Source organism: Phyllostomus discolor, chromosome X, assembly GCF_004126475.2.
Source record: "Phyllostomus discolor isolate MPI-MPIP mPhyDis1 chromosome X, mPhyDis1.pri.v3, whole genome shotgun sequence".
In the NCBI taxonomy this organism is placed as follows: Eukaryota; Metazoa; Chordata; class Mammalia; order Chiroptera; family Phyllostomidae; genus Phyllostomus; species Phyllostomus discolor.
This window is the reverse complement of record NC_050198.1, coordinates 3,006,313-3,024,080: the sequence shown is the minus strand read 5'-3', so window position 1 is coordinate 3,024,080 and position 17,768 is coordinate 3,006,313. Positions and strand designations below refer to the sequence as shown.

General features: G+C 45.5%; 1 protein-coding gene across 6 annotated transcripts in view; it reads left to right on the top strand.

Annotated features, from left to right (window-relative positions):
- The window catches only part of GPM6B (glycoprotein M6B), a 140,597-nt gene that overhangs the window by 109,250 nt on the left and 13,579 nt on the right, over positions 1 to 17,768 (top strand). For 2 of the 6 annotated variants that reach the window (XM_028522279.2, XM_028522278.2), the window contains exon 2: positions 93 to 212. The exons of the other annotated variants lie outside the window; for them this stretch is intronic. In XM_028522279.2, the coding sequence (XP_028378080.1) occupies positions 93 to 212 (120 nt within the window). The remainder of the gene's footprint in view (positions 1 to 92; positions 213 to 17,768) is intronic. 6 annotated transcript variants of the gene reach the window in all.

The window sequence follows — 17,768 nt, the reverse complement described above, 5'->3', positions numbered from 1 at the left end:
TGAACTATATGGTAAAAGAATAACTAAAAATGCTGATATGGAATCTTTGCTGGAGATAGAGACACTGACTCTTTGCCACCTGAAATTGGCAGTGAACAGCAGAGCTGAAATGGAAATTGGCAGGTACCACTGGATGTACCCAGGCTCAAAGAACCACCAGTACCATCCCGTGCCAACCCTGGGGGACAGGGCTAGCCCCTTGAGCAGTCCAGGTAAATACAGCCTCGGGGTGAATTCTCATAGCAAGTCAACTGTTATCGTTAATATTATTTGTAATGGTTCTTTCAGATTGGTGATATTTTATGTTTTGCTTGATGCCTTCATTTTTCACAGGGGCGTGGGTGGAATTGGCCCTTCAACAATTTTTTAATCATCTTTCTTTTTCTCTCTTCTCCATTCCACCCCATCCTTCGCCTTTTTCTTCTCCCCCCTCTCCCTTCCCTCACCCTCACCTCTTCTTCTCAAAGGGAGGAGTATACAATGAGCTACACTTTTGGGTTAACCACAAAATTTCCAGTGTCTGAACTGATAGTGGCATGGGGGAGGGTATCACCCATGTGCACCTTGGGACCAAGAACTAGGCCAGGACACTTGAGGAGCCTTGGCTCTGAGTACTGTGAGTGTCCCCAAATTTCTTGCTGGCCCCACTGGTTTGCACCACTCTGATGTAACATCAGTCATTGCCTTTGAGATGGGAAAGTCAAGGCTCAGAAAATGGGAACCCGATAATGGGACCCAATCCCATCAGGTAGGTCCATTGGGTCCGTTTCCGGTTTCCTTGCTTTTGAGAACACTGGTCTCTCAGAACCTCTAGTTGCTGGGCCTGGGAGAAATGTGCATCAGTTGCCTGGGGGACTCAGAAGGGGAGAACTCTGAGTAACATGCACAGCCACCCACCACATTCCCAAAGTCTGCACGTTCCTTAATATTCAACTCAGTTAAGTACAATTCAATGACCTCAAGGTACCTAAGATGTGACTATAAGGGGATAGTGGTGGGTCAAATAAGCACAATAGGTTTAAAGTTTTGCTACAATTTTGCATAAACCCTTAGCATCATTTTTCCCAAATAGTTTCTTACTCTTGCAGGACTACCTCTGAAATGACCATGTAAAATCTACAACTCTAGAAACAACAATCCTGAGGTACAATGAAACACGCCTATGGAATTACAAATGACAAAAGTCATAACACCTGTAATTGGTTAAATATAACTTTTAATTTTATTTTGATTTTAAAGCCTAAATTGTAGCTTCAGGTGAATTATCCCACTTGGGATTTAGGTTTACATCTGAGGTTATGCATTCCTCCATTCAACATAGGGCTATGAGATGCCAGCTCTGTGTGTACCTGAACAATGCTGGTTAGAAAAGGCAAGCAAGGAACGATGTCATACATTTGTGTTCAGAGGTCCTTTAAAGAATGGAGGGTTCTAGAATCTTGATTCTTTTTTAAAAAATTGCCATAAGACATGATATATTCATATGATGCAGGAATACTTTTCAGCAATTAAAAGGAACAAATGACTGATATACTACAACATTATGCTGAATAAAAGAAGTCAGTCACAAGAAATCAAATATTGCATTTGTATGAAATTTCTAGAACTGACAAATCTTTAGAGATGGAAAGTAGAGTTGTGTCCACAAGCAGCTGGGAGATGGGGAGGGACTGCTAAGGGGTACAAGGGATATTTTTTTGGAATGATGGAAATGTTTTAAAATCAGATAGTGCTGATGGTCACACAACTCTGAAAATTTACTCCAACCCCTTGAACTGTATACTTAAAACAGGTGAATTTTTTTATGTAAGCTATCTCATCAAAGCTTTTTTTAAAAAGCACTGCCCCCCCCCCAAAAAAAAGCACCATTACATGTGCAGTTCAATAACTCAGAATGAGAGACAAGGGTATTTGTTAACAAGAAGGTCTCAGAATTATCACAAACTACTCTTGACACAACAGTCTTCCTTTTTAATAATGTGTTAGAAGACACCAGGTTAGTTGGAAATTGAGAAAAAAAAACTAAAATAAGTCTTTCCTGGATTGAGTGAAAAAGAGTAAACATCAATATCTTATTAGGGGAAAGTCCCCTAGCAATTGCTCTTGACGAGTTTTGTCCACCAGTTGAGCAGTTCCCTGGAAGAGCATCAGAAAAATGAATGCTTTTGACCCTACCACCACACACTGGAGCATGGGCATTCTAAGCAGCAGCAGCAGCTGAGGAGAAAAACACAAGGCTCCAATTTCTTTTCTGAAACCTTTGGGGCCAGATTTGTTCCAGAATTCAGGAGTTTGGGTGTTTGAAAAGTAACATGGCACGTACACTGTGTGCTATATGATGTCACCAGCAGGGTCTGGGCGCTCCTGCAAATCCAACACGTCATTCTTCGAGGAGAGCCCACGCTGGGGACAGGAAGCTTGTAAACAGACTCTTGTCCGTTCAGGTGGGGTTCTGACACCAAATAAGTTTACATCAGAACAGGTTTTGATACCAGATGAAATATACCAACAAATAGATAAACAATCCTTTGCATTTAGACTTCTGGAACCATGTGATGAGAAATTGTAGAGCTCTAATAGTACCGGAGTGCTGGTGATATTTCATGTGCGTGTTCCATGGACAAGCTGGTTGTTGTCTGAGGGGGCAAAAACAAAATCACTGAACCTGATTTATAGAATCATCTCCCAAGATCTTGAAAGGATCTCTAAGCTACATGTAGTTTTAGCTTTTTCTGTGCAATGACTGAAATCAGGACCATTTGCATCTGGGACCAGCCGCAGAGACCTTGCAGGTAGGACAGTATAAAGAATACAGCACAGGCCCTGGAGTGAGGGGACCAAACTCAGCCACATTCTCACCTTCCCTGTTGCTTGGAGATTCTGTTGGCTTCTAAATCAATGCAGTTGCCATTCTGTACTTAGATTCCAAACCAGATGGTGTGAGAGAAAAAATAGAGAATTCCATATGGCTCTTGTGTCTTTTTTTTTTTTTCAGAGTTCTCAGTTTCTTTTTAGTGCAGGCAGGGGGGAGAGGGTTTGTGATACAAGCTGACCAGGAGATCTTTTCCAAAGGGAAATGCTTCTCCTGCCTGTCCAGTTATTATGGTCAAGACCACCTCTCCCCAAACCCCAATGTCCTTATTCCCCACTGGAAAAGTCCACTAGCTCCAGCGTGCTTCCCCTTGATCTTTTCATGTTTGACTTTTGTGGTGTAAGTTCCCAGCAGAATTACGTTTTTAGGACTTGGATAGTTAATCTGCCACCATCTGTTGCTTTTTTTTCTTCTTTTTTTTTTCATTTTTAAACTTCTTTACCCAGGTAATACCCATATCTTCCTTAGGCCTACAGGAAATCCAAGGATGGATGGGCACATGCTGCCCTAGGGGACCAGGCCTGAGATGGCAGTCTGAGATGGTGGCATTAGTGAAAGAAGGAATAGTCAATGCTACACCTGCATTCAATGGGCTATTGTGCTTGCCGTGGAGGAAATACTTTGAGTTACTGTAGATTGTGTTACACAGGCATCAGGCTATCATACAAGAGAGTTTAAATCCTCTGTTCCAAGTGTGGCCTGTGGACCAGAAGAATTGGCATCACCTGGGATCTTATTACAGAGGCAGAGTCTCAGGCCCTCCCCCAGACCTGCAGAATCAAAATATGCATTTTTAACAAGACTTCCAGGTCCTGTACACATTGAAGTTTGAGGACTAATTTAGAGAAAGGTCCAGGAGCAAGGAGAAGACAGGAAAGAATTGAAGTGAATTTACCCTTGAGATCTTGACCCCACTTTGGTTTTGGAGAAAACAGAGAGTTGCTGAAGGTATTCATTCTGCTTCCCCTCTCTGCCCATGGACAGGCATGCATGAGAATTGGCAGTCATTAATGCACAGACAGTGACCTTTGTTAGTTGGAAACACAGTGACCTTGCATTCTTTCATCTACTTGTCTGAAAGCATGCCTTCTCTCACTCCTTTGTTTAAAATCTTGGTGAAGAAGAGAGGGAGGAGCAGTGAAAGTAGGAAAGGTTCGTGTCCTTGTGGCAAAGAGAGGGCAAGGAGAAAGCAGTTGATGGGAACTTGGGAGAAATTCTTACGCATCCCTCATCAGGTTCTTTAATACAATCCAATGACATGCAAGGTGCTCTTACTTAACATAGGCTATAAGCTAATGGGCCAAGAATGACTCTTCATACATTTGTAAATCTGTAGTTAAGCATTCACTCTGACAGGTAAGAAGAACAAAAACCAACCCCTTCACCAATCACCAATTCCCCTCCTCTACGCATCTCCCAAATCCTAAGTGCTCTGGTGCTAGAAGTCCAGAGAGCCCTCTCATGTATGGGCTACAATGGGGAGTGTGGGGAGAACATGGGGCAATGGTGGCGTCTCACAGGAAGAGAGCTTAGCAGGAAGCCCAGCTTTTAGGATTTCCATTGCCAAGAAGGGATTCCTGAGCAGCCACAGAGGGACAGGGACCTGGAGAGAGCGGTGAGAACCTGGAGGGAGGGGTGTGGGAGGGAGGGACGATCAAACATATCTCATGTGTTCACTGCTGTGACTCAGGTCACACTCTTGGCTCTGCCCAGGTGTGACCTAAGAAGACAGGCCCCCTGCAACCTCCAGCCTTTATCCCTCTGGCTCTGGCTGGGCTGAGCCTGGGACTTCTTTCTCACTGGTCCACTTTATAGAGCAACACCTATGGCCATGAGTCCTAGGAAATGCTGTGGGACTTTGTTAATGTTCCTTAGTGTCATGCCGTCCTAACCTGAGCTTGTAAGGCCAATAGGTTTGAGGGTTTTTTCAGAAAACACTTGAAATGTATGTCAAGGACATTAGTCCTGGACTTTAATCTTTCTGTGTACATTATGGAGCCTTCTTTGTGGTTGGGTGTTTTTGTAAATAAAGTTTTATTAGAACCAGCTATGCCCATTCATTTATAGCTTGGCTGGCTGCTTTCCTGCTTCAACAATAGAATAGAGCAATTACAACCATACACACTGCAAAGCCAAAAATATTTACTATCTGGCCCTTTACAGAAAAAATATTGCCAAGTCAACCTAGCACAAATGCATTGTTACAAGATACAGCAAATATGATCTATTTAGGGTAGGGAATATCTAAGACTTTTGCTAGTCACTCAGTTTCCTGAAATCTTCTCCATCCATGAGCCCTCACCTTCTTCTATCCAGGTTCCAGCAGCCTTGCTCTGGGGGGGAGGGTCCTGGGGGAACCCACATCTCACAGGCTTTAGACTAAAGCTCAGCCCTTCTCTGGAGGGTCCCTTGGCTCTTTCTGGAAGCTTAGCCCATCTGGCCCCTTTCAGGGCTCTCTCTAAGCATTCTCATAATAGACCACCTCCTGTTAAATAGATGTCATGGAGCTGTTTTCATTTTTTTTCCTTTCATTGTACTTCAGCAAGTTTTATTTTCTGTGCCATGTAAAGGATTATTTCTATTTTATTCTATGTAATATTGGGGGTCATTTCTTTAAGTGTTTTTTTCAAAGTATGGGCCTCTAATGCCCTGAATCAGAATCACTGAGGATGCTGGGTAGACATTCAGATTCCCAGGCCCCACCCACCATCTGTGGGGTGGGCCCCAGGAGTTGGTATGTTTTAGTAAGCTCCCCAGGGGAGTCAGATGCACACTCAAGTCTGGCCACCACTACCATATACATAGAGGATCATAAGCATGGTTAAGGACATAGGTCCTCATGAAAACGCCTCTGCTAAAGTGTTATATCAGTTCAAAACACCTTTCTGGAGACCAACATAGACTTGAAATTCTCAGGCAACTTGTACACGCATTTACTATCAAGTTGCCCAAAGCCAAATCGCCACATCCTTAGCAGATGGTGCTATTGAATTTGAAACAAACCCCTCTTGCTGTTTTTGTATTGCTACTGCATCTTTGTGTATCTAAAAAATGCAGAAAGATTCCATTGCAGCTGTAGGCAAACACCAGTGTGTTAGTTATCTATTGTTGCATAACAAATTAATCTTAAACTTGGGGGCTAGCAACAACAGCCTATATCATCTCAGTTTCTGTAAGTCGGAGGTCTGAGCTCAGCTCCTCTGTCTCTGGGTATCATGCGAAGGCCCAACCAGAGAATCATCCACTTCCCAGCTCGCCCCTGTGGTTGCTGGCAGGACTCGGTTCCTCGCTAGCTGCTGGCCCAAGACCTCCCTTGATTCTTTGCCATGTGGCTTTTCCCACAGCTCCCTCATGCATGGCAGTTGGCTTCATTGGAGAGAGCAAGTGAGTGGGCAAGATGGTGTGCCAGCAAGAAAGGGAGAATGCTAGCTAGCAAGAGCAAAGCTACACTCTCCAGAAACCTAATCAGGGAAGCCAGTCACTAGATCCAGCCCAGCCTGGGAGAGGAATGACACAAGGGTGTGAATCTCAGCAGGCGGGGTCACCGGTGGGGGGTGTCTGAGAAGGGTGGCTGCCACAAGCTGTATAGATGTTTCCAAGTGGAAATGCCTCCTTTGCTCCCACAAAGCACTGGCTTTTCCTCTCCATGACAATAGCCCCCTCACTTACCTGTCACTAAGTAGGGGGAGCCTGTGGATTCTGCACCCACAGGCTATATGCCCCCCATCGCTCCCCTCCCACGGAGATTAATGTGGCCCATGACTTTTGCTGCCAATCCTTAGTTCCCAAAAGGGATTCACAACCATATATATATATATATACATATATATATATATATTATTGTTGTTGTTGTTCAAGTACAGTTGCCTCCATTCCCCCCCACCAATCCCCCTCCACCACTTCCCACCCACCAACCTTTTCAAATTACTGGTGTCTTTCATGAATATCAAACTTAAAAGGCAGGCCTTTTTTTTTTCAACTTTTTTTAGGTGATTGACATGCATAAACTTCATATATTTAAAGTAGCCTAGTTGATACGCTTTGACATATGTATGTGTCCAAGGCAAATGGTGACAAGCCCGTTGATCTCGAAGTTTCCCCAGGACTCTGAAAGCCTTCCTCTCACCTGCCCTGCCCAGCAACCCCTGATGTGCCTTCTGTCTCTCTGGATTAGTTTACATTTTCGGGAATGACCCTTATGAAGATTTGTTCCCATAAATTCTCCCACTTTTTCTTTCTCTAAGCCATTCCCATAAAATGTTATGTGACGGTAACTGCTTCATAGCTCCAAGCGTTGTCCGATTTTCATCCTTCCGGCCTCCATTGAACACGTCCTGTGCACTTTGAATAAAACTCAAAAAGACCCACTCTGCCACCACCTACAGTGGACGAGTTTAGTTTGCACCCACTCCGATCCAGCCTACACCCAAGTGCCAGATTAGTCTCTTAAAAGCATACCTGGGATCGTGTCACTCGCTGCTCACAGACCTTCCCTCTCTCCTCACTGCCAGCACAAAGCCCACAAGGCTCCAGGTCTCCTGTAGGGGGCGCCAAGCCAGCCAGCCAGCCGCCTCGTGGGCTTCATCGTGCTAACAGTGAGGAGAGAGGGTGCCTGGGGGGAGGAGTTCAGTGTGTGAGGAGCGTTCAGGGTGTAGCCAAGTTCATCGAGGACCCCGGGGCAGTGTCCGGGAAGGAGCCAAAAAGACTGGTGTCCTTGATAAATTTGGCCACACCCTGAACTGCCCCTGGGCACCCATCAGCAGGTCAGTCCTGCTCTCCTTTCCCCAGGCTTGTCCATCTGTCCTAGCTGTGGGGTCCTTCTGTTCTTCTAGGCCTGTCTACATTGCTGCCACCATATACCCTTTCCTTAGCTCCTTGTACTAGACCAAGGACATCTGTCCCTACTGCACTCTCCATGTCCCTGAGTCATATTAACATGCGTAATATTTAGGAAAGATAACTGTTTTCCAAAGCAAAATCAAACTTCAGTTAGAAGAGTACTGTTTTACATTTTTGCAGTCTCCTTAATATCTGCCTCAATATTAGACAGCTGGATCCTTGTATCTGCCTCTACATTCACACAAAGGCATCTTGCTTGGGATATCTAGTTTTCGTTGAATTATATGAAGGAAGCTCAGGGTCTCACAGATATGTAGTTGGAGAAGGGAGGAGTGTTTTAATGGCCTTTGCCTCTATTTGTGGAGCACTTCCTGGTAATACACCAAAATTCAACAAGCGGTGGTTTCTACATGATTGTTTGTTATATGCAATCTGAAACCATATCGATGACCTTTTAATATGCTGTTCTATTAAAATCTGTTGCTCTGCCCTGACTCTGTATTCGAGAATGATTTTGTAGTGTCACACATTGCTCGTTTGAAAAATATTGGCTTTTTAATTTGTGCAGATCTTTCATTATTTCCTATCAAAATAGTCACATTTATTAATATCACCACGGATTTTATCAAGAAGCCTTGTAAATATTGGGAAGCTGGCATTTCCCGTATGTCAGTTGCAAGTTTTCCAAAATTGACTGGCAGCAGATACTATCGATTGTTTTCAAGGGATAAGCTCCCTTGGATCAGTTTTGAGGAAATTTCTGCCAGATACCCAAGTCTTAATAGCTATAGCTTGTCGGCTATTTTTTCAAGAAACAGTGGTGTTCTACAAACAAAGGTGCTAGTTCAGCTCGTAACTCAGTGGCACAAGGACTTTGTCTCAAAACAACATCACACTTCCGTACCCAGGGGAAGTGCTTTTTCGCGTCCTTCCCATCTGATAGCATGGAATTTTCAAAGACGTATACTCAGGGGGTCACATTTATTAAATTCATCATTTTTTTCCGGCATCCAGGACATTTCTAAATGAAGCTATTTTGTGTTGATCCGTGTTACTGTGAGTGCATGGTGGTGAGGCATGCAGTGCTGATTGGCATGCTTTGGTGCCGCTGCCCAATTAGAGCTAAGCCATCAGCACTTTCACTGGACAGGTGTCCACAGAGTGAATTCAGTAGCATCTTAGTGCTGTTATAAAAAGCGTGGGCCTCGCAGACCTCCCAAAAGAGTCTCGGATTCTCCCAGGGCTGCGCAGACCCCTCCCCACTTTGACAAGTCTGTTATCTGCCCTCGTTGGTTGCTCTGGGGCTGGTGGATGGGCAGAACAGAATCACCCCCAGGCAGCAGGTAAGAAATGCATCGTCCTCTCCTCAGACCTGCCTAACTAAGAATCTCCATTTTCCTGAGCTCCCCAGGGGATTTAGCTGCACACTTTTCCTGTAAAGGATCAGATGGTAAATATCTGTGGCAACCAGTCAGCTCTGCCTTTTTACCTTGAAAATAGCCCCACGATCAACAAATGAGCGTGGCTGTGGTCCAACAAAACTTTATTTATGGACACAGAAATTTGAATTGCACATACTTTTCATGTGTCATGAAATAGTATTCTCCTTTGAGGTTTATTTTTTTTTTTTTTAGAAATGCAGAAAAGCCTTCTCGGTTTGCAGGCCACAGGGAGAGCTGTCTGTGTATAGCGTTTGCCGACCCTGCTCCGTAAACTCGGTCTTCAACCTGGGTGCCCACTGAAGTCCCCTGAGAAGCTTTGTTCTTTTTTTTGTCTTTAATATATCCAGTCCTCTGCCTGAGGCTGGAACAGGCTTTTTTTTTTTTTTTTAAGATTTTATTTATTTATTTTTAGAGAGGGAAGGGAGGGAGAAAGAGAGAGAGAGAAACATCAATGTGCAGTTGCTGGGGGCCATGGCCTGCAACCCAGGCATGTGCCCTGGCTGGGAATCGAACCTGCAACACTTGGTTCGTAGCCTGTGCTCAATCCACTGAGCTTCGCCAGCCGGGGGGAGCTTTGTTCCTGAAAGAGCAAAACTTCTCAGTCCTGGCTCCCACGCCCTGAAATGCTCATGGAATATTGGTTTGGGGTGAAGTCTGGGCATCAGGGATTTCAAATGGTCTCCAGATAATTCTCCTGTAAAGCAAATCTTGAGAACTTCTGCTCGATCATATTTTTTTGAAACAAACTGAAGTTTATCTCACCTCTTTTTTTTTAAATGGAAGGTGTTTCAGACCAGCATTGTGCATTGTCACCTTAGAGCAGGGCTCTTTTCACCTGTGGCACTGTCGACACTTGGAATCCCATCATTCTTTGCGGTGGGCGCTGTCCTGTGCACTGTGGGGCATTCAGAAGCATCCCTGGTCTCCACCCACCACATGCCAGCAGCACCTCCCAGTTGTGCTGACTGAAAATGTCTCCCTACATCCTGCACGATGTCCTGGGGCCAAATCATCCCCAGCTGAAAACCACGGTAGAAATTACCCTGTAGAGTTCTCTGCTCACGCTGTCTCAGGGATTCCCCAACTCGGTGCTAGTGACATTTGCGGTCAGATCCTTGGTGGGGGCTGTCTTTACTCACTGGAGCCAGTAGCACCTCCCTCCCCCAAATGTGATGACCCAAAATATCTCCAGACATTACAGAATGTCCCCTGAGGGCACAGTCACCCCCTGTTGAGGACCTCTGCTGAGGCCATCTCAAATCAGGGAGGCATCTGTCAGCTGACGCTCACTTTTGCTTCTTTTACATAGGATTCTCACCACCTCCCTTTTCCTGATGCCGGTTCTTTGAAAGTGGCAAACCTTGGCTACTTCTCAGTTTCTTTTGAATTTTGTGGCTCATTAGGAATCAGTAAAGTAGCAAGGGAGGCCGTGTGTAGAGCTCGGGGGTGTGTGTGTGTGTGTGTGTGTGTGTGTGTGACATTCATTCCCTGGGGAAGAATCTGAGCCCTTGTTCCCGCTGGCCCTCCTTCTGAGCCAGCATTAAATGTGCGGCCAGGATCACAGACAACTTGGGGCAAATCGCTGGGCCGTTCTGAACTCACAGCCATGGCAACGGCCATCCGCAAGCGCGAGGACAAAACGTGTTTTATTCTGTTGTTCCGCACAAAAGGTTCTAGAGACGCTGGAGACAAAATGGCCATTGAGTGTTATGGGCACTGCTGCGTATTTCTTTCTCCCTACTATGTGGTTTATATTTAAACTCTCTGGAGCGAAAGCACACTGGAGTTTTTGTGTGAATCCAAACCTAAAATTCAACATTCTCTTGAGCCACAGAGACCAGCTAAGGGAAGTCTTATCACATTGTTAACCTAAGAGGTTCTGGGGGTTTAGTGAGAGGTATTGAGAATTGCTAGCAAAGTGTGCTAGAAGGCCTGGCACTAATTTTTTTTTTTTTTTACTTGAGTTGATCCTAGTCATCCAAAAAAAAAAAAAAAGCTTTCCTTCCTTGCCTTTTCTGGTTCACATTAACGGATGTTGTCCTTGCTGGTTTGAAGCTTGGGAAAACTTGAGTGCGGATTTATAGGAGGGTCCAAGAAAAGCATTGACCTGCCTTAGCTAGCGTGAACTTGAACAGTGTGGTGCTCTGCTGATGCTTGGCACCACCTCCGTACTTCAGAACGTCGGCCTTGTCTGTGACTTCTCACATGGGGACAGCCTGAATCACAGACCCAGTTCCTTTGTCTGTCCAGGCACAGCCAGCCCTGTGGAGGGATGGGGTAGGGGAGTACATCTGTTTTCTCAGCCCCTGTCTATGGTGCGGCTCTAAAGCATCTTTGTCAAAAACTCGGAGGTTAAGAGGACTTGCTTGGCTCAGAAAAAACCACTCTAGTTGCGCTCTTTTCAAGACAGCTGAACAACTTGGAACATTTTGTTTTCTTCATGGCAGCCCCTGGAACTTGCCATTTGATTTGCTAGAGTTATGGCCAAGCTCAGCGGGCCATCTTTTCAGGGGAAAACACCAAACACGGTTGAACACAAAACAGACGCTTCGAATGGGCGCAGGATGCCGCTCCCGAGACTGGGAAGATGGGGCTGTTGACTCAAAACAGGCTTCTCAGACTTTCTCGTGCACACAAGTCACCCGGAAGGGGAGGAGCTTGTTAAAATGCAGATTTGGATTCAGCTAGTCTGGGGTGGGGCCTGAGATTCTGCATTTCTCTAAAGTTCACTGGTGTTGCTGATGCTGCCGGTCCAAGGACCACGCTTTGTAAAAGGAAAGGTCTACAGCACTTTCAACTAACAAGCAGTCCACTCATTTCTTTCCTTGACCTCTGAAAGTTTTCCCTGCTGTCCAGTAGAAGCACATGGCATTGATCTTTAGCTCTTCCGAGCCTTGGACCCACACATCCAATTGCCTGCCAGAAGTCCTAAGACGACATCCAATCACCTCAAACTCAACATGTCTAAGAGGGGACTCGACATCTTTGTCCTCCAGGCCTAGCCCTCTTCTGGTCAACCTAACTCAGAGCACAACACAACACCCAGCCAGCTGTACACGCCAGACATTTGGGAGTCATCCTTGGTACTCACCGATGATCCCCATGGTCCTCACCATCCCCACCCCCATGATCCAATTAATCCACACCAAGTCCTGCACATCTGACACCTTAATCGCCTCTCGGACCCATTCACTTCTCCCACTTCCACCCCCTTTGCCCCGGTCCAAGCTCTTGTTATCTCCTGTGCGAACCATCACACCGGGCTCCTACACATCTCCGATTCTACTTTGCTCCCGCCACATCCTCCCCGGCGACCTTTTGCAACGCCAGTCTGCTCCCTGAGGTGAACAGTGCTCAATGGCTTCACATGATTCTGAGGATACAGTCCAGAATCCTTAAGGCAACCTATACCCCTAAGGGGTTTATCTCCGCTAGAACCCCAACCCTGCCTTCTCTGTCCCACCCTCTGTGTATTCTCTGTGTTCTGGCTTCTTTCGTGCCTGGGAAGGCACTCTGCTCTTTTCCACCATAGAGCTGTTCTTCCTTCTGTTCCCGAAGCACCTTCCCTAACCCATTCTTCTCTCCCTTTATGTAATTAACTCAAATCCATCATCCTTCATATTTAAGCTGTGGAAGCTATCCCCGGCCACCCCCCAGAAGCCTAAGTAAGTCCCCATTGTTTGCTCTCCTACCACTTCTGGGCTTGGAACCATATGGTTAACGTCCATCTGGCCCATAGACTATAAACTCAATGTTAGAGTGCAGGCCATGCTGTCTCGGCTCACCAGTGGGTCCCCAGAGCACAGCAAAGTGCTCGGGACACCGAAGACACTCGGTGAGCATTGCACGTTCCCTAATTGAATGAAATGGAACGAGTGAATGCACAGCTGCTCCCTCCCTCCCAATGCTGTCACTCTCCCCCATATCTGTGACTCTGCTTAACTGACAGCTTCAATTAAACAAGACCTTTAAAAGACCCCAATACCCAGAGTGATGATAACAGCAAGGTTATGGGAAGAGTTTCTCTTGTATGAGTGAGGACTGAGCTGTGACTTCGGTTGAACCTGGGCCAGCTGCTTCTTTGAAATGACTTAGAGGCCATCTAACATGGCTTCTTGGGGTCTTTCTAGTATTTTAATAACCGACTCATCCGTTTCTTCAGAGCCCCGATGTCTAATATCTCGAAAGCCGTGGTTTCATATGTTTTGTCCAGTGTTTTAGTTGTTTCAGGCAGGAGAATGAATTAGGTCCCTGTTAATCCATCTTAGCCAGAAGCGAGGAATCATTCCGGGGAGTTCAATTTTTATTACAGCGGAATTTGGGTGGTAACAACAACAACAACAAAAAAGCCAGTAGAACTGACACAGTAAAGAGCTGGCATGATTTCTTAGGATAGCGCTTCTCAAATTTGAGCATACGTGAAAATGTCCTGAGAGGCTGGTTAAAACACAGGTTACTGGGTCTACTTCTTCCTGAGTTTCCAGGGTGGAACCCAAGACTTTGCATTTTTAATATGTTCACAGGTGATACTGATGCTTCTGGTTCTGATACCACACTCTGAATATCAGTGCTCCCGGATATGAGTCTGCAAATTTTTTCTGTAGATAGTGAATATTTCAGGATTTGTAAGCAATACACTCTGTGACAGCCATTCAACTCGACCATTGTAGGGGGAAATGGCCGCAACTTGTGAATAAATGAGTGTAAACTATTCCCATACTACAGAAATACCGGCTCACCCTGGTTTAGGAAAACTGAGTTGTTGACTCTTGGATACTACGGTGGGTAATGGCTCCTCTCTCTGAGAGTGAAGGGGAGCTCATTAATTCTAGGACATAGGTCGTCCCTTTATATAGAATCTGATGGTGGCTGTACATCAGGGTGATATGGTAGGCAAGGTGGCGTCTGCCTCCCTAGGCTGTATTTCTTCCTAACACTGTGAAAGGAAAATAAAACACAACTGTGCACATCTAGGGTGAAAAGAATCCCCCTTGCCTCCTCCTACATAAATGCACCGAGGACTGGCTTCATAATTTGCAGGCTCAGTGCAAACTGAAAATGCAGACACCCTGGTTCAAAAATGATTAAGAACTTCAAGATGGCAAGAGCAGGGCATTAAACCGAGCCCAGGGCCCCACAGGACTGTCCGGGTCACGTCACCGTCATGGCCTCCACCACCACCTCTGCCGCAGACACGCGTTCACGGTGTTCAAGTCGGAAATGCTTGTTAACGTGAGGGCACGAACAGTACTGATAGTCATATTTAGGAAACGTGTTTAGGTTATTTTTGCTTTTCGCAGCAGTTATGGTTTCTCTGGGAAAAGTAGGTGGCCCACGAGCAAACTGCCCGGTGTTGAGACACCTGACACGCTGTGGGCAGGAAGAGCTTCTAGATGGCCATGGAAGGCACAGTGGACATACGTGGGTGAAACACACAGTTTCAGCTCTGCAGATGAATTCATTCCTAGGAATCTTTCCCATGTTTTATTCCACAAGCTTCTTCTCACATTGACCGGCAGGGTCCCTAAGAGTTTCATCTGTGCGTGTGGAACGATGACCAGCATGGTGACTTCTGTTCCATAGGAGCCAGAGTTCCCACAGCTGCAAATGAGACCATCGGCTGAGAGACTAGGACTCGTTGGTGTGATCCCCCAAATTCCTGAGTGCCAGGTTCCCCCTGCTGTTCTAAAACCACACGCACAGCGTGGGGTGTGTGGAGTCCTTGAGAGATATAAACTGGAGGGAAATCTTTAGCCTTGATCTAGTGCAGAATTTGGGACTGAGCAGCACCATTCTCGTAACCCCACTTGTCTTTTTGAGTCAGGGAGCAGCTGTGATATTTCCTTTGAAAGGAGCAGAATGCTATAACCCTGTGGATGAAAGACTTTTGAAGTGGCAACTGGATCTGGAAGGATGAGTTCTATTGTTACAGGGCAAGTGTGCGATGCCGTAACACCGAACCTAGCTGTACATAATGGGAAAGGATGTGGGTTTATTCAAAATAGATATAAACATATATAACACAAAAACATCTAGGAATGGCCCTGACTGGTGCCACTCAATGGATCAAGCACAGGCTGCAAACCACAGGGTTGACAGTTTGATTCCCAGTCAGGGCACATGCCTGGGTTGCGGGCCAGGTCCCCAGTACAGGGTGCTGAGAAAGGCAACCACACACTGATATATCTTTCCCTCTCTTTCTCCTTTTCTTTCCCTCTCTAAAAATAAATAAATAAAATCTTTTAAAAAAGATTTTTATTTATTCATTTAAATCTTTAAAAAAATTATTCATTAAATCTTTAAAAAAAGATTTTTATTTATTTATTTTTAGAGAGGGAAGGGAGAGAGATAGAGAGAGAGAAACATCAATGTGCGGTTGCTGGGGGCCATGGCCTGCAATCCAGGCATGTGTCCTGACTGGGAATCGAACCTCAGACACTTTGGTTCACAGCCCGTGCTCAATCTACTGAGCCACGCCAGCCAGGGCTTGAATAAATAAAAATCTTTTAAAAAAAGGAGGAAAAAACATTTAAGAATGAATGAGCACTTTATCAGATTACATGTCAGTGTCAGCGTGTCAGCTGTGTTCTGCATGCTAGGTCTCTCTGTAGAAGGCCTTTTGTAACCCCTCTCCAGTAGGAACTACATTTCTCTCTCCCCATCCCTGCCCACCACCCCCTGGCTCTCCAGCAGTCTATATCTTGTCATGCTGCACTATAATAATTATGCTATGTGTCTGCCTGCAGCATTAGACTGATCTTGAAAACAAAGATGTCTGATTTCATAGTTGTATCCCCAGTGCCAAGCACAGTGCTTACTTAGCACCCAGTAGGTCTTCAAAAAATACTGAATGAATAAAACCCAAAGTGGAACTCAGAACCCAGGTCGTGTTATCGAAAATCAAATACATGGCAAGTGAAACTATCTTCCGCGGTGATAGAAGGTTCTATGTCTGCTCCGTCCACTAGGGGAGCCACTAGCGCGTGTGGCTCCTGAGCATGCGAAACGGGCAACTGAGGAACAGAATTTACTATTTTATTTAATTGTAAATAATGTCAGTAGTTACAAGAGCGAGAGGCTACTGTACTGGACAGCACAAGTCTCGAGGTCACACATCTCTATCTAATAAGGACCAGATGTAACTTTGTTAGCCAGGGAGGCAGACATTCATCTTGTTCCTCACGTTGTGCGGACGGAGAGTGGGGGAGGCTGTGAATGGCACAATACACGCAGGTCGATTCTGTCTCATGTAATGGGACACCTTGAGGCCAGGGATTTTTTTTCCTTTTTTTTTTTTCTCTTTTAAGGATTTTATTTATTTTAAAACAGAAGGAAGGAGAAAGAGGGAGTGAAACATCAATGTGTGGCTGACTCTCATGCGCCCCCTGCTGGGGATCTGGCCTGCAACTCAGGCATATTCCCCAGACTGGGAATCAAACCAGCGACCCTTTGGTTTGCAGGCCAGTGCTCAATCCACTGAGTCACACCGGCCTGGGCAAGGCCGGGGATTTTTATGTAGTGGGACACATTGAGGCTGGGGATTTCTCTTGGTTTAGGAGCCTGGACTTTTTGTTGAAGTCTTTCACCTCACCTCGGCCCCCAGGAAGTCATGTAACAAAATGCAATGGAACTCCATCATCCTTGTTCACAAATCTCAAGTGTCCGAAGCTCTTTAAGGTACTGACTTGCTAGTGAACTTGAACTGTGTTGTGCACTGGTTCCCCTTTTGTGTGGTTTCATAAATCCATCGCAGGGAGGTAGGTCTTCATGAAAACAGTGTGCCATCTTCTGAAATAAAAAGGAAATGCACTTTCTTAGGAAGTCCTAACTTTTTTTTTTTGATGATGATTTTCCAACGAACTGAAGAGAAATCTGGTAACGTGGTGGGTTTAAGCAAATGCTGGCTTAAAATGGGGTGCTCATCAAAATGGAAAAGCCTGTCTCCAGTGTTTCATGCTGGGTAGTCATTCCCTGTCTACTGTAAAGAGCATTTGGGGAGAAGCAATGTAGCTGGCTTAATGTGCTCGCTTTGAAGTAATGAAGTGCCCTTCATTGCCGTTAGACCTGACAATGCCTTCAGAGTTCGATCTCTCTGACAAGCCATTTACTTAAGGGCCTGGATAATATAAACAGGGACGGGAGGTCAGGGAGGTAGTGACATTATCCTGAGGCCAGCGCTGCTCTAGTGAAACATAAATGTCTTCGGACTGAAAGTCCGAAGTTTATTTTGAAAATGGATAAAAGTCATTCTTGTCAAGATGAAGAGTGGATTGTGGCTCTCTCTCCTTCATTTCACTTCATGGATGCTCATTTTGTCTTTTTTTTCCCCCCCTTCTGTTCCTTTTCCTTCTTCAAATACTTAAATGTCACCCACCAGTTCTGGGTTCTTATTTTGAACGTGTGTGCTGGGGAAGGGGGCAGATGGAAGCTGGGGAGGAGGAGGAGGCCTGTGACCAAACTGCTTGTGCTGCTTGGCCTGGGGGACATTTGTATGATAAAGTTCATTTCTGATAATGACATGAATGAAACGAGGGGATCCACTTGAGTGGATCTTGGTGACTTTGTTCTTGTAGGGACCAAAATACCCATCCCCTTTCCAAAATGATCACATTGGT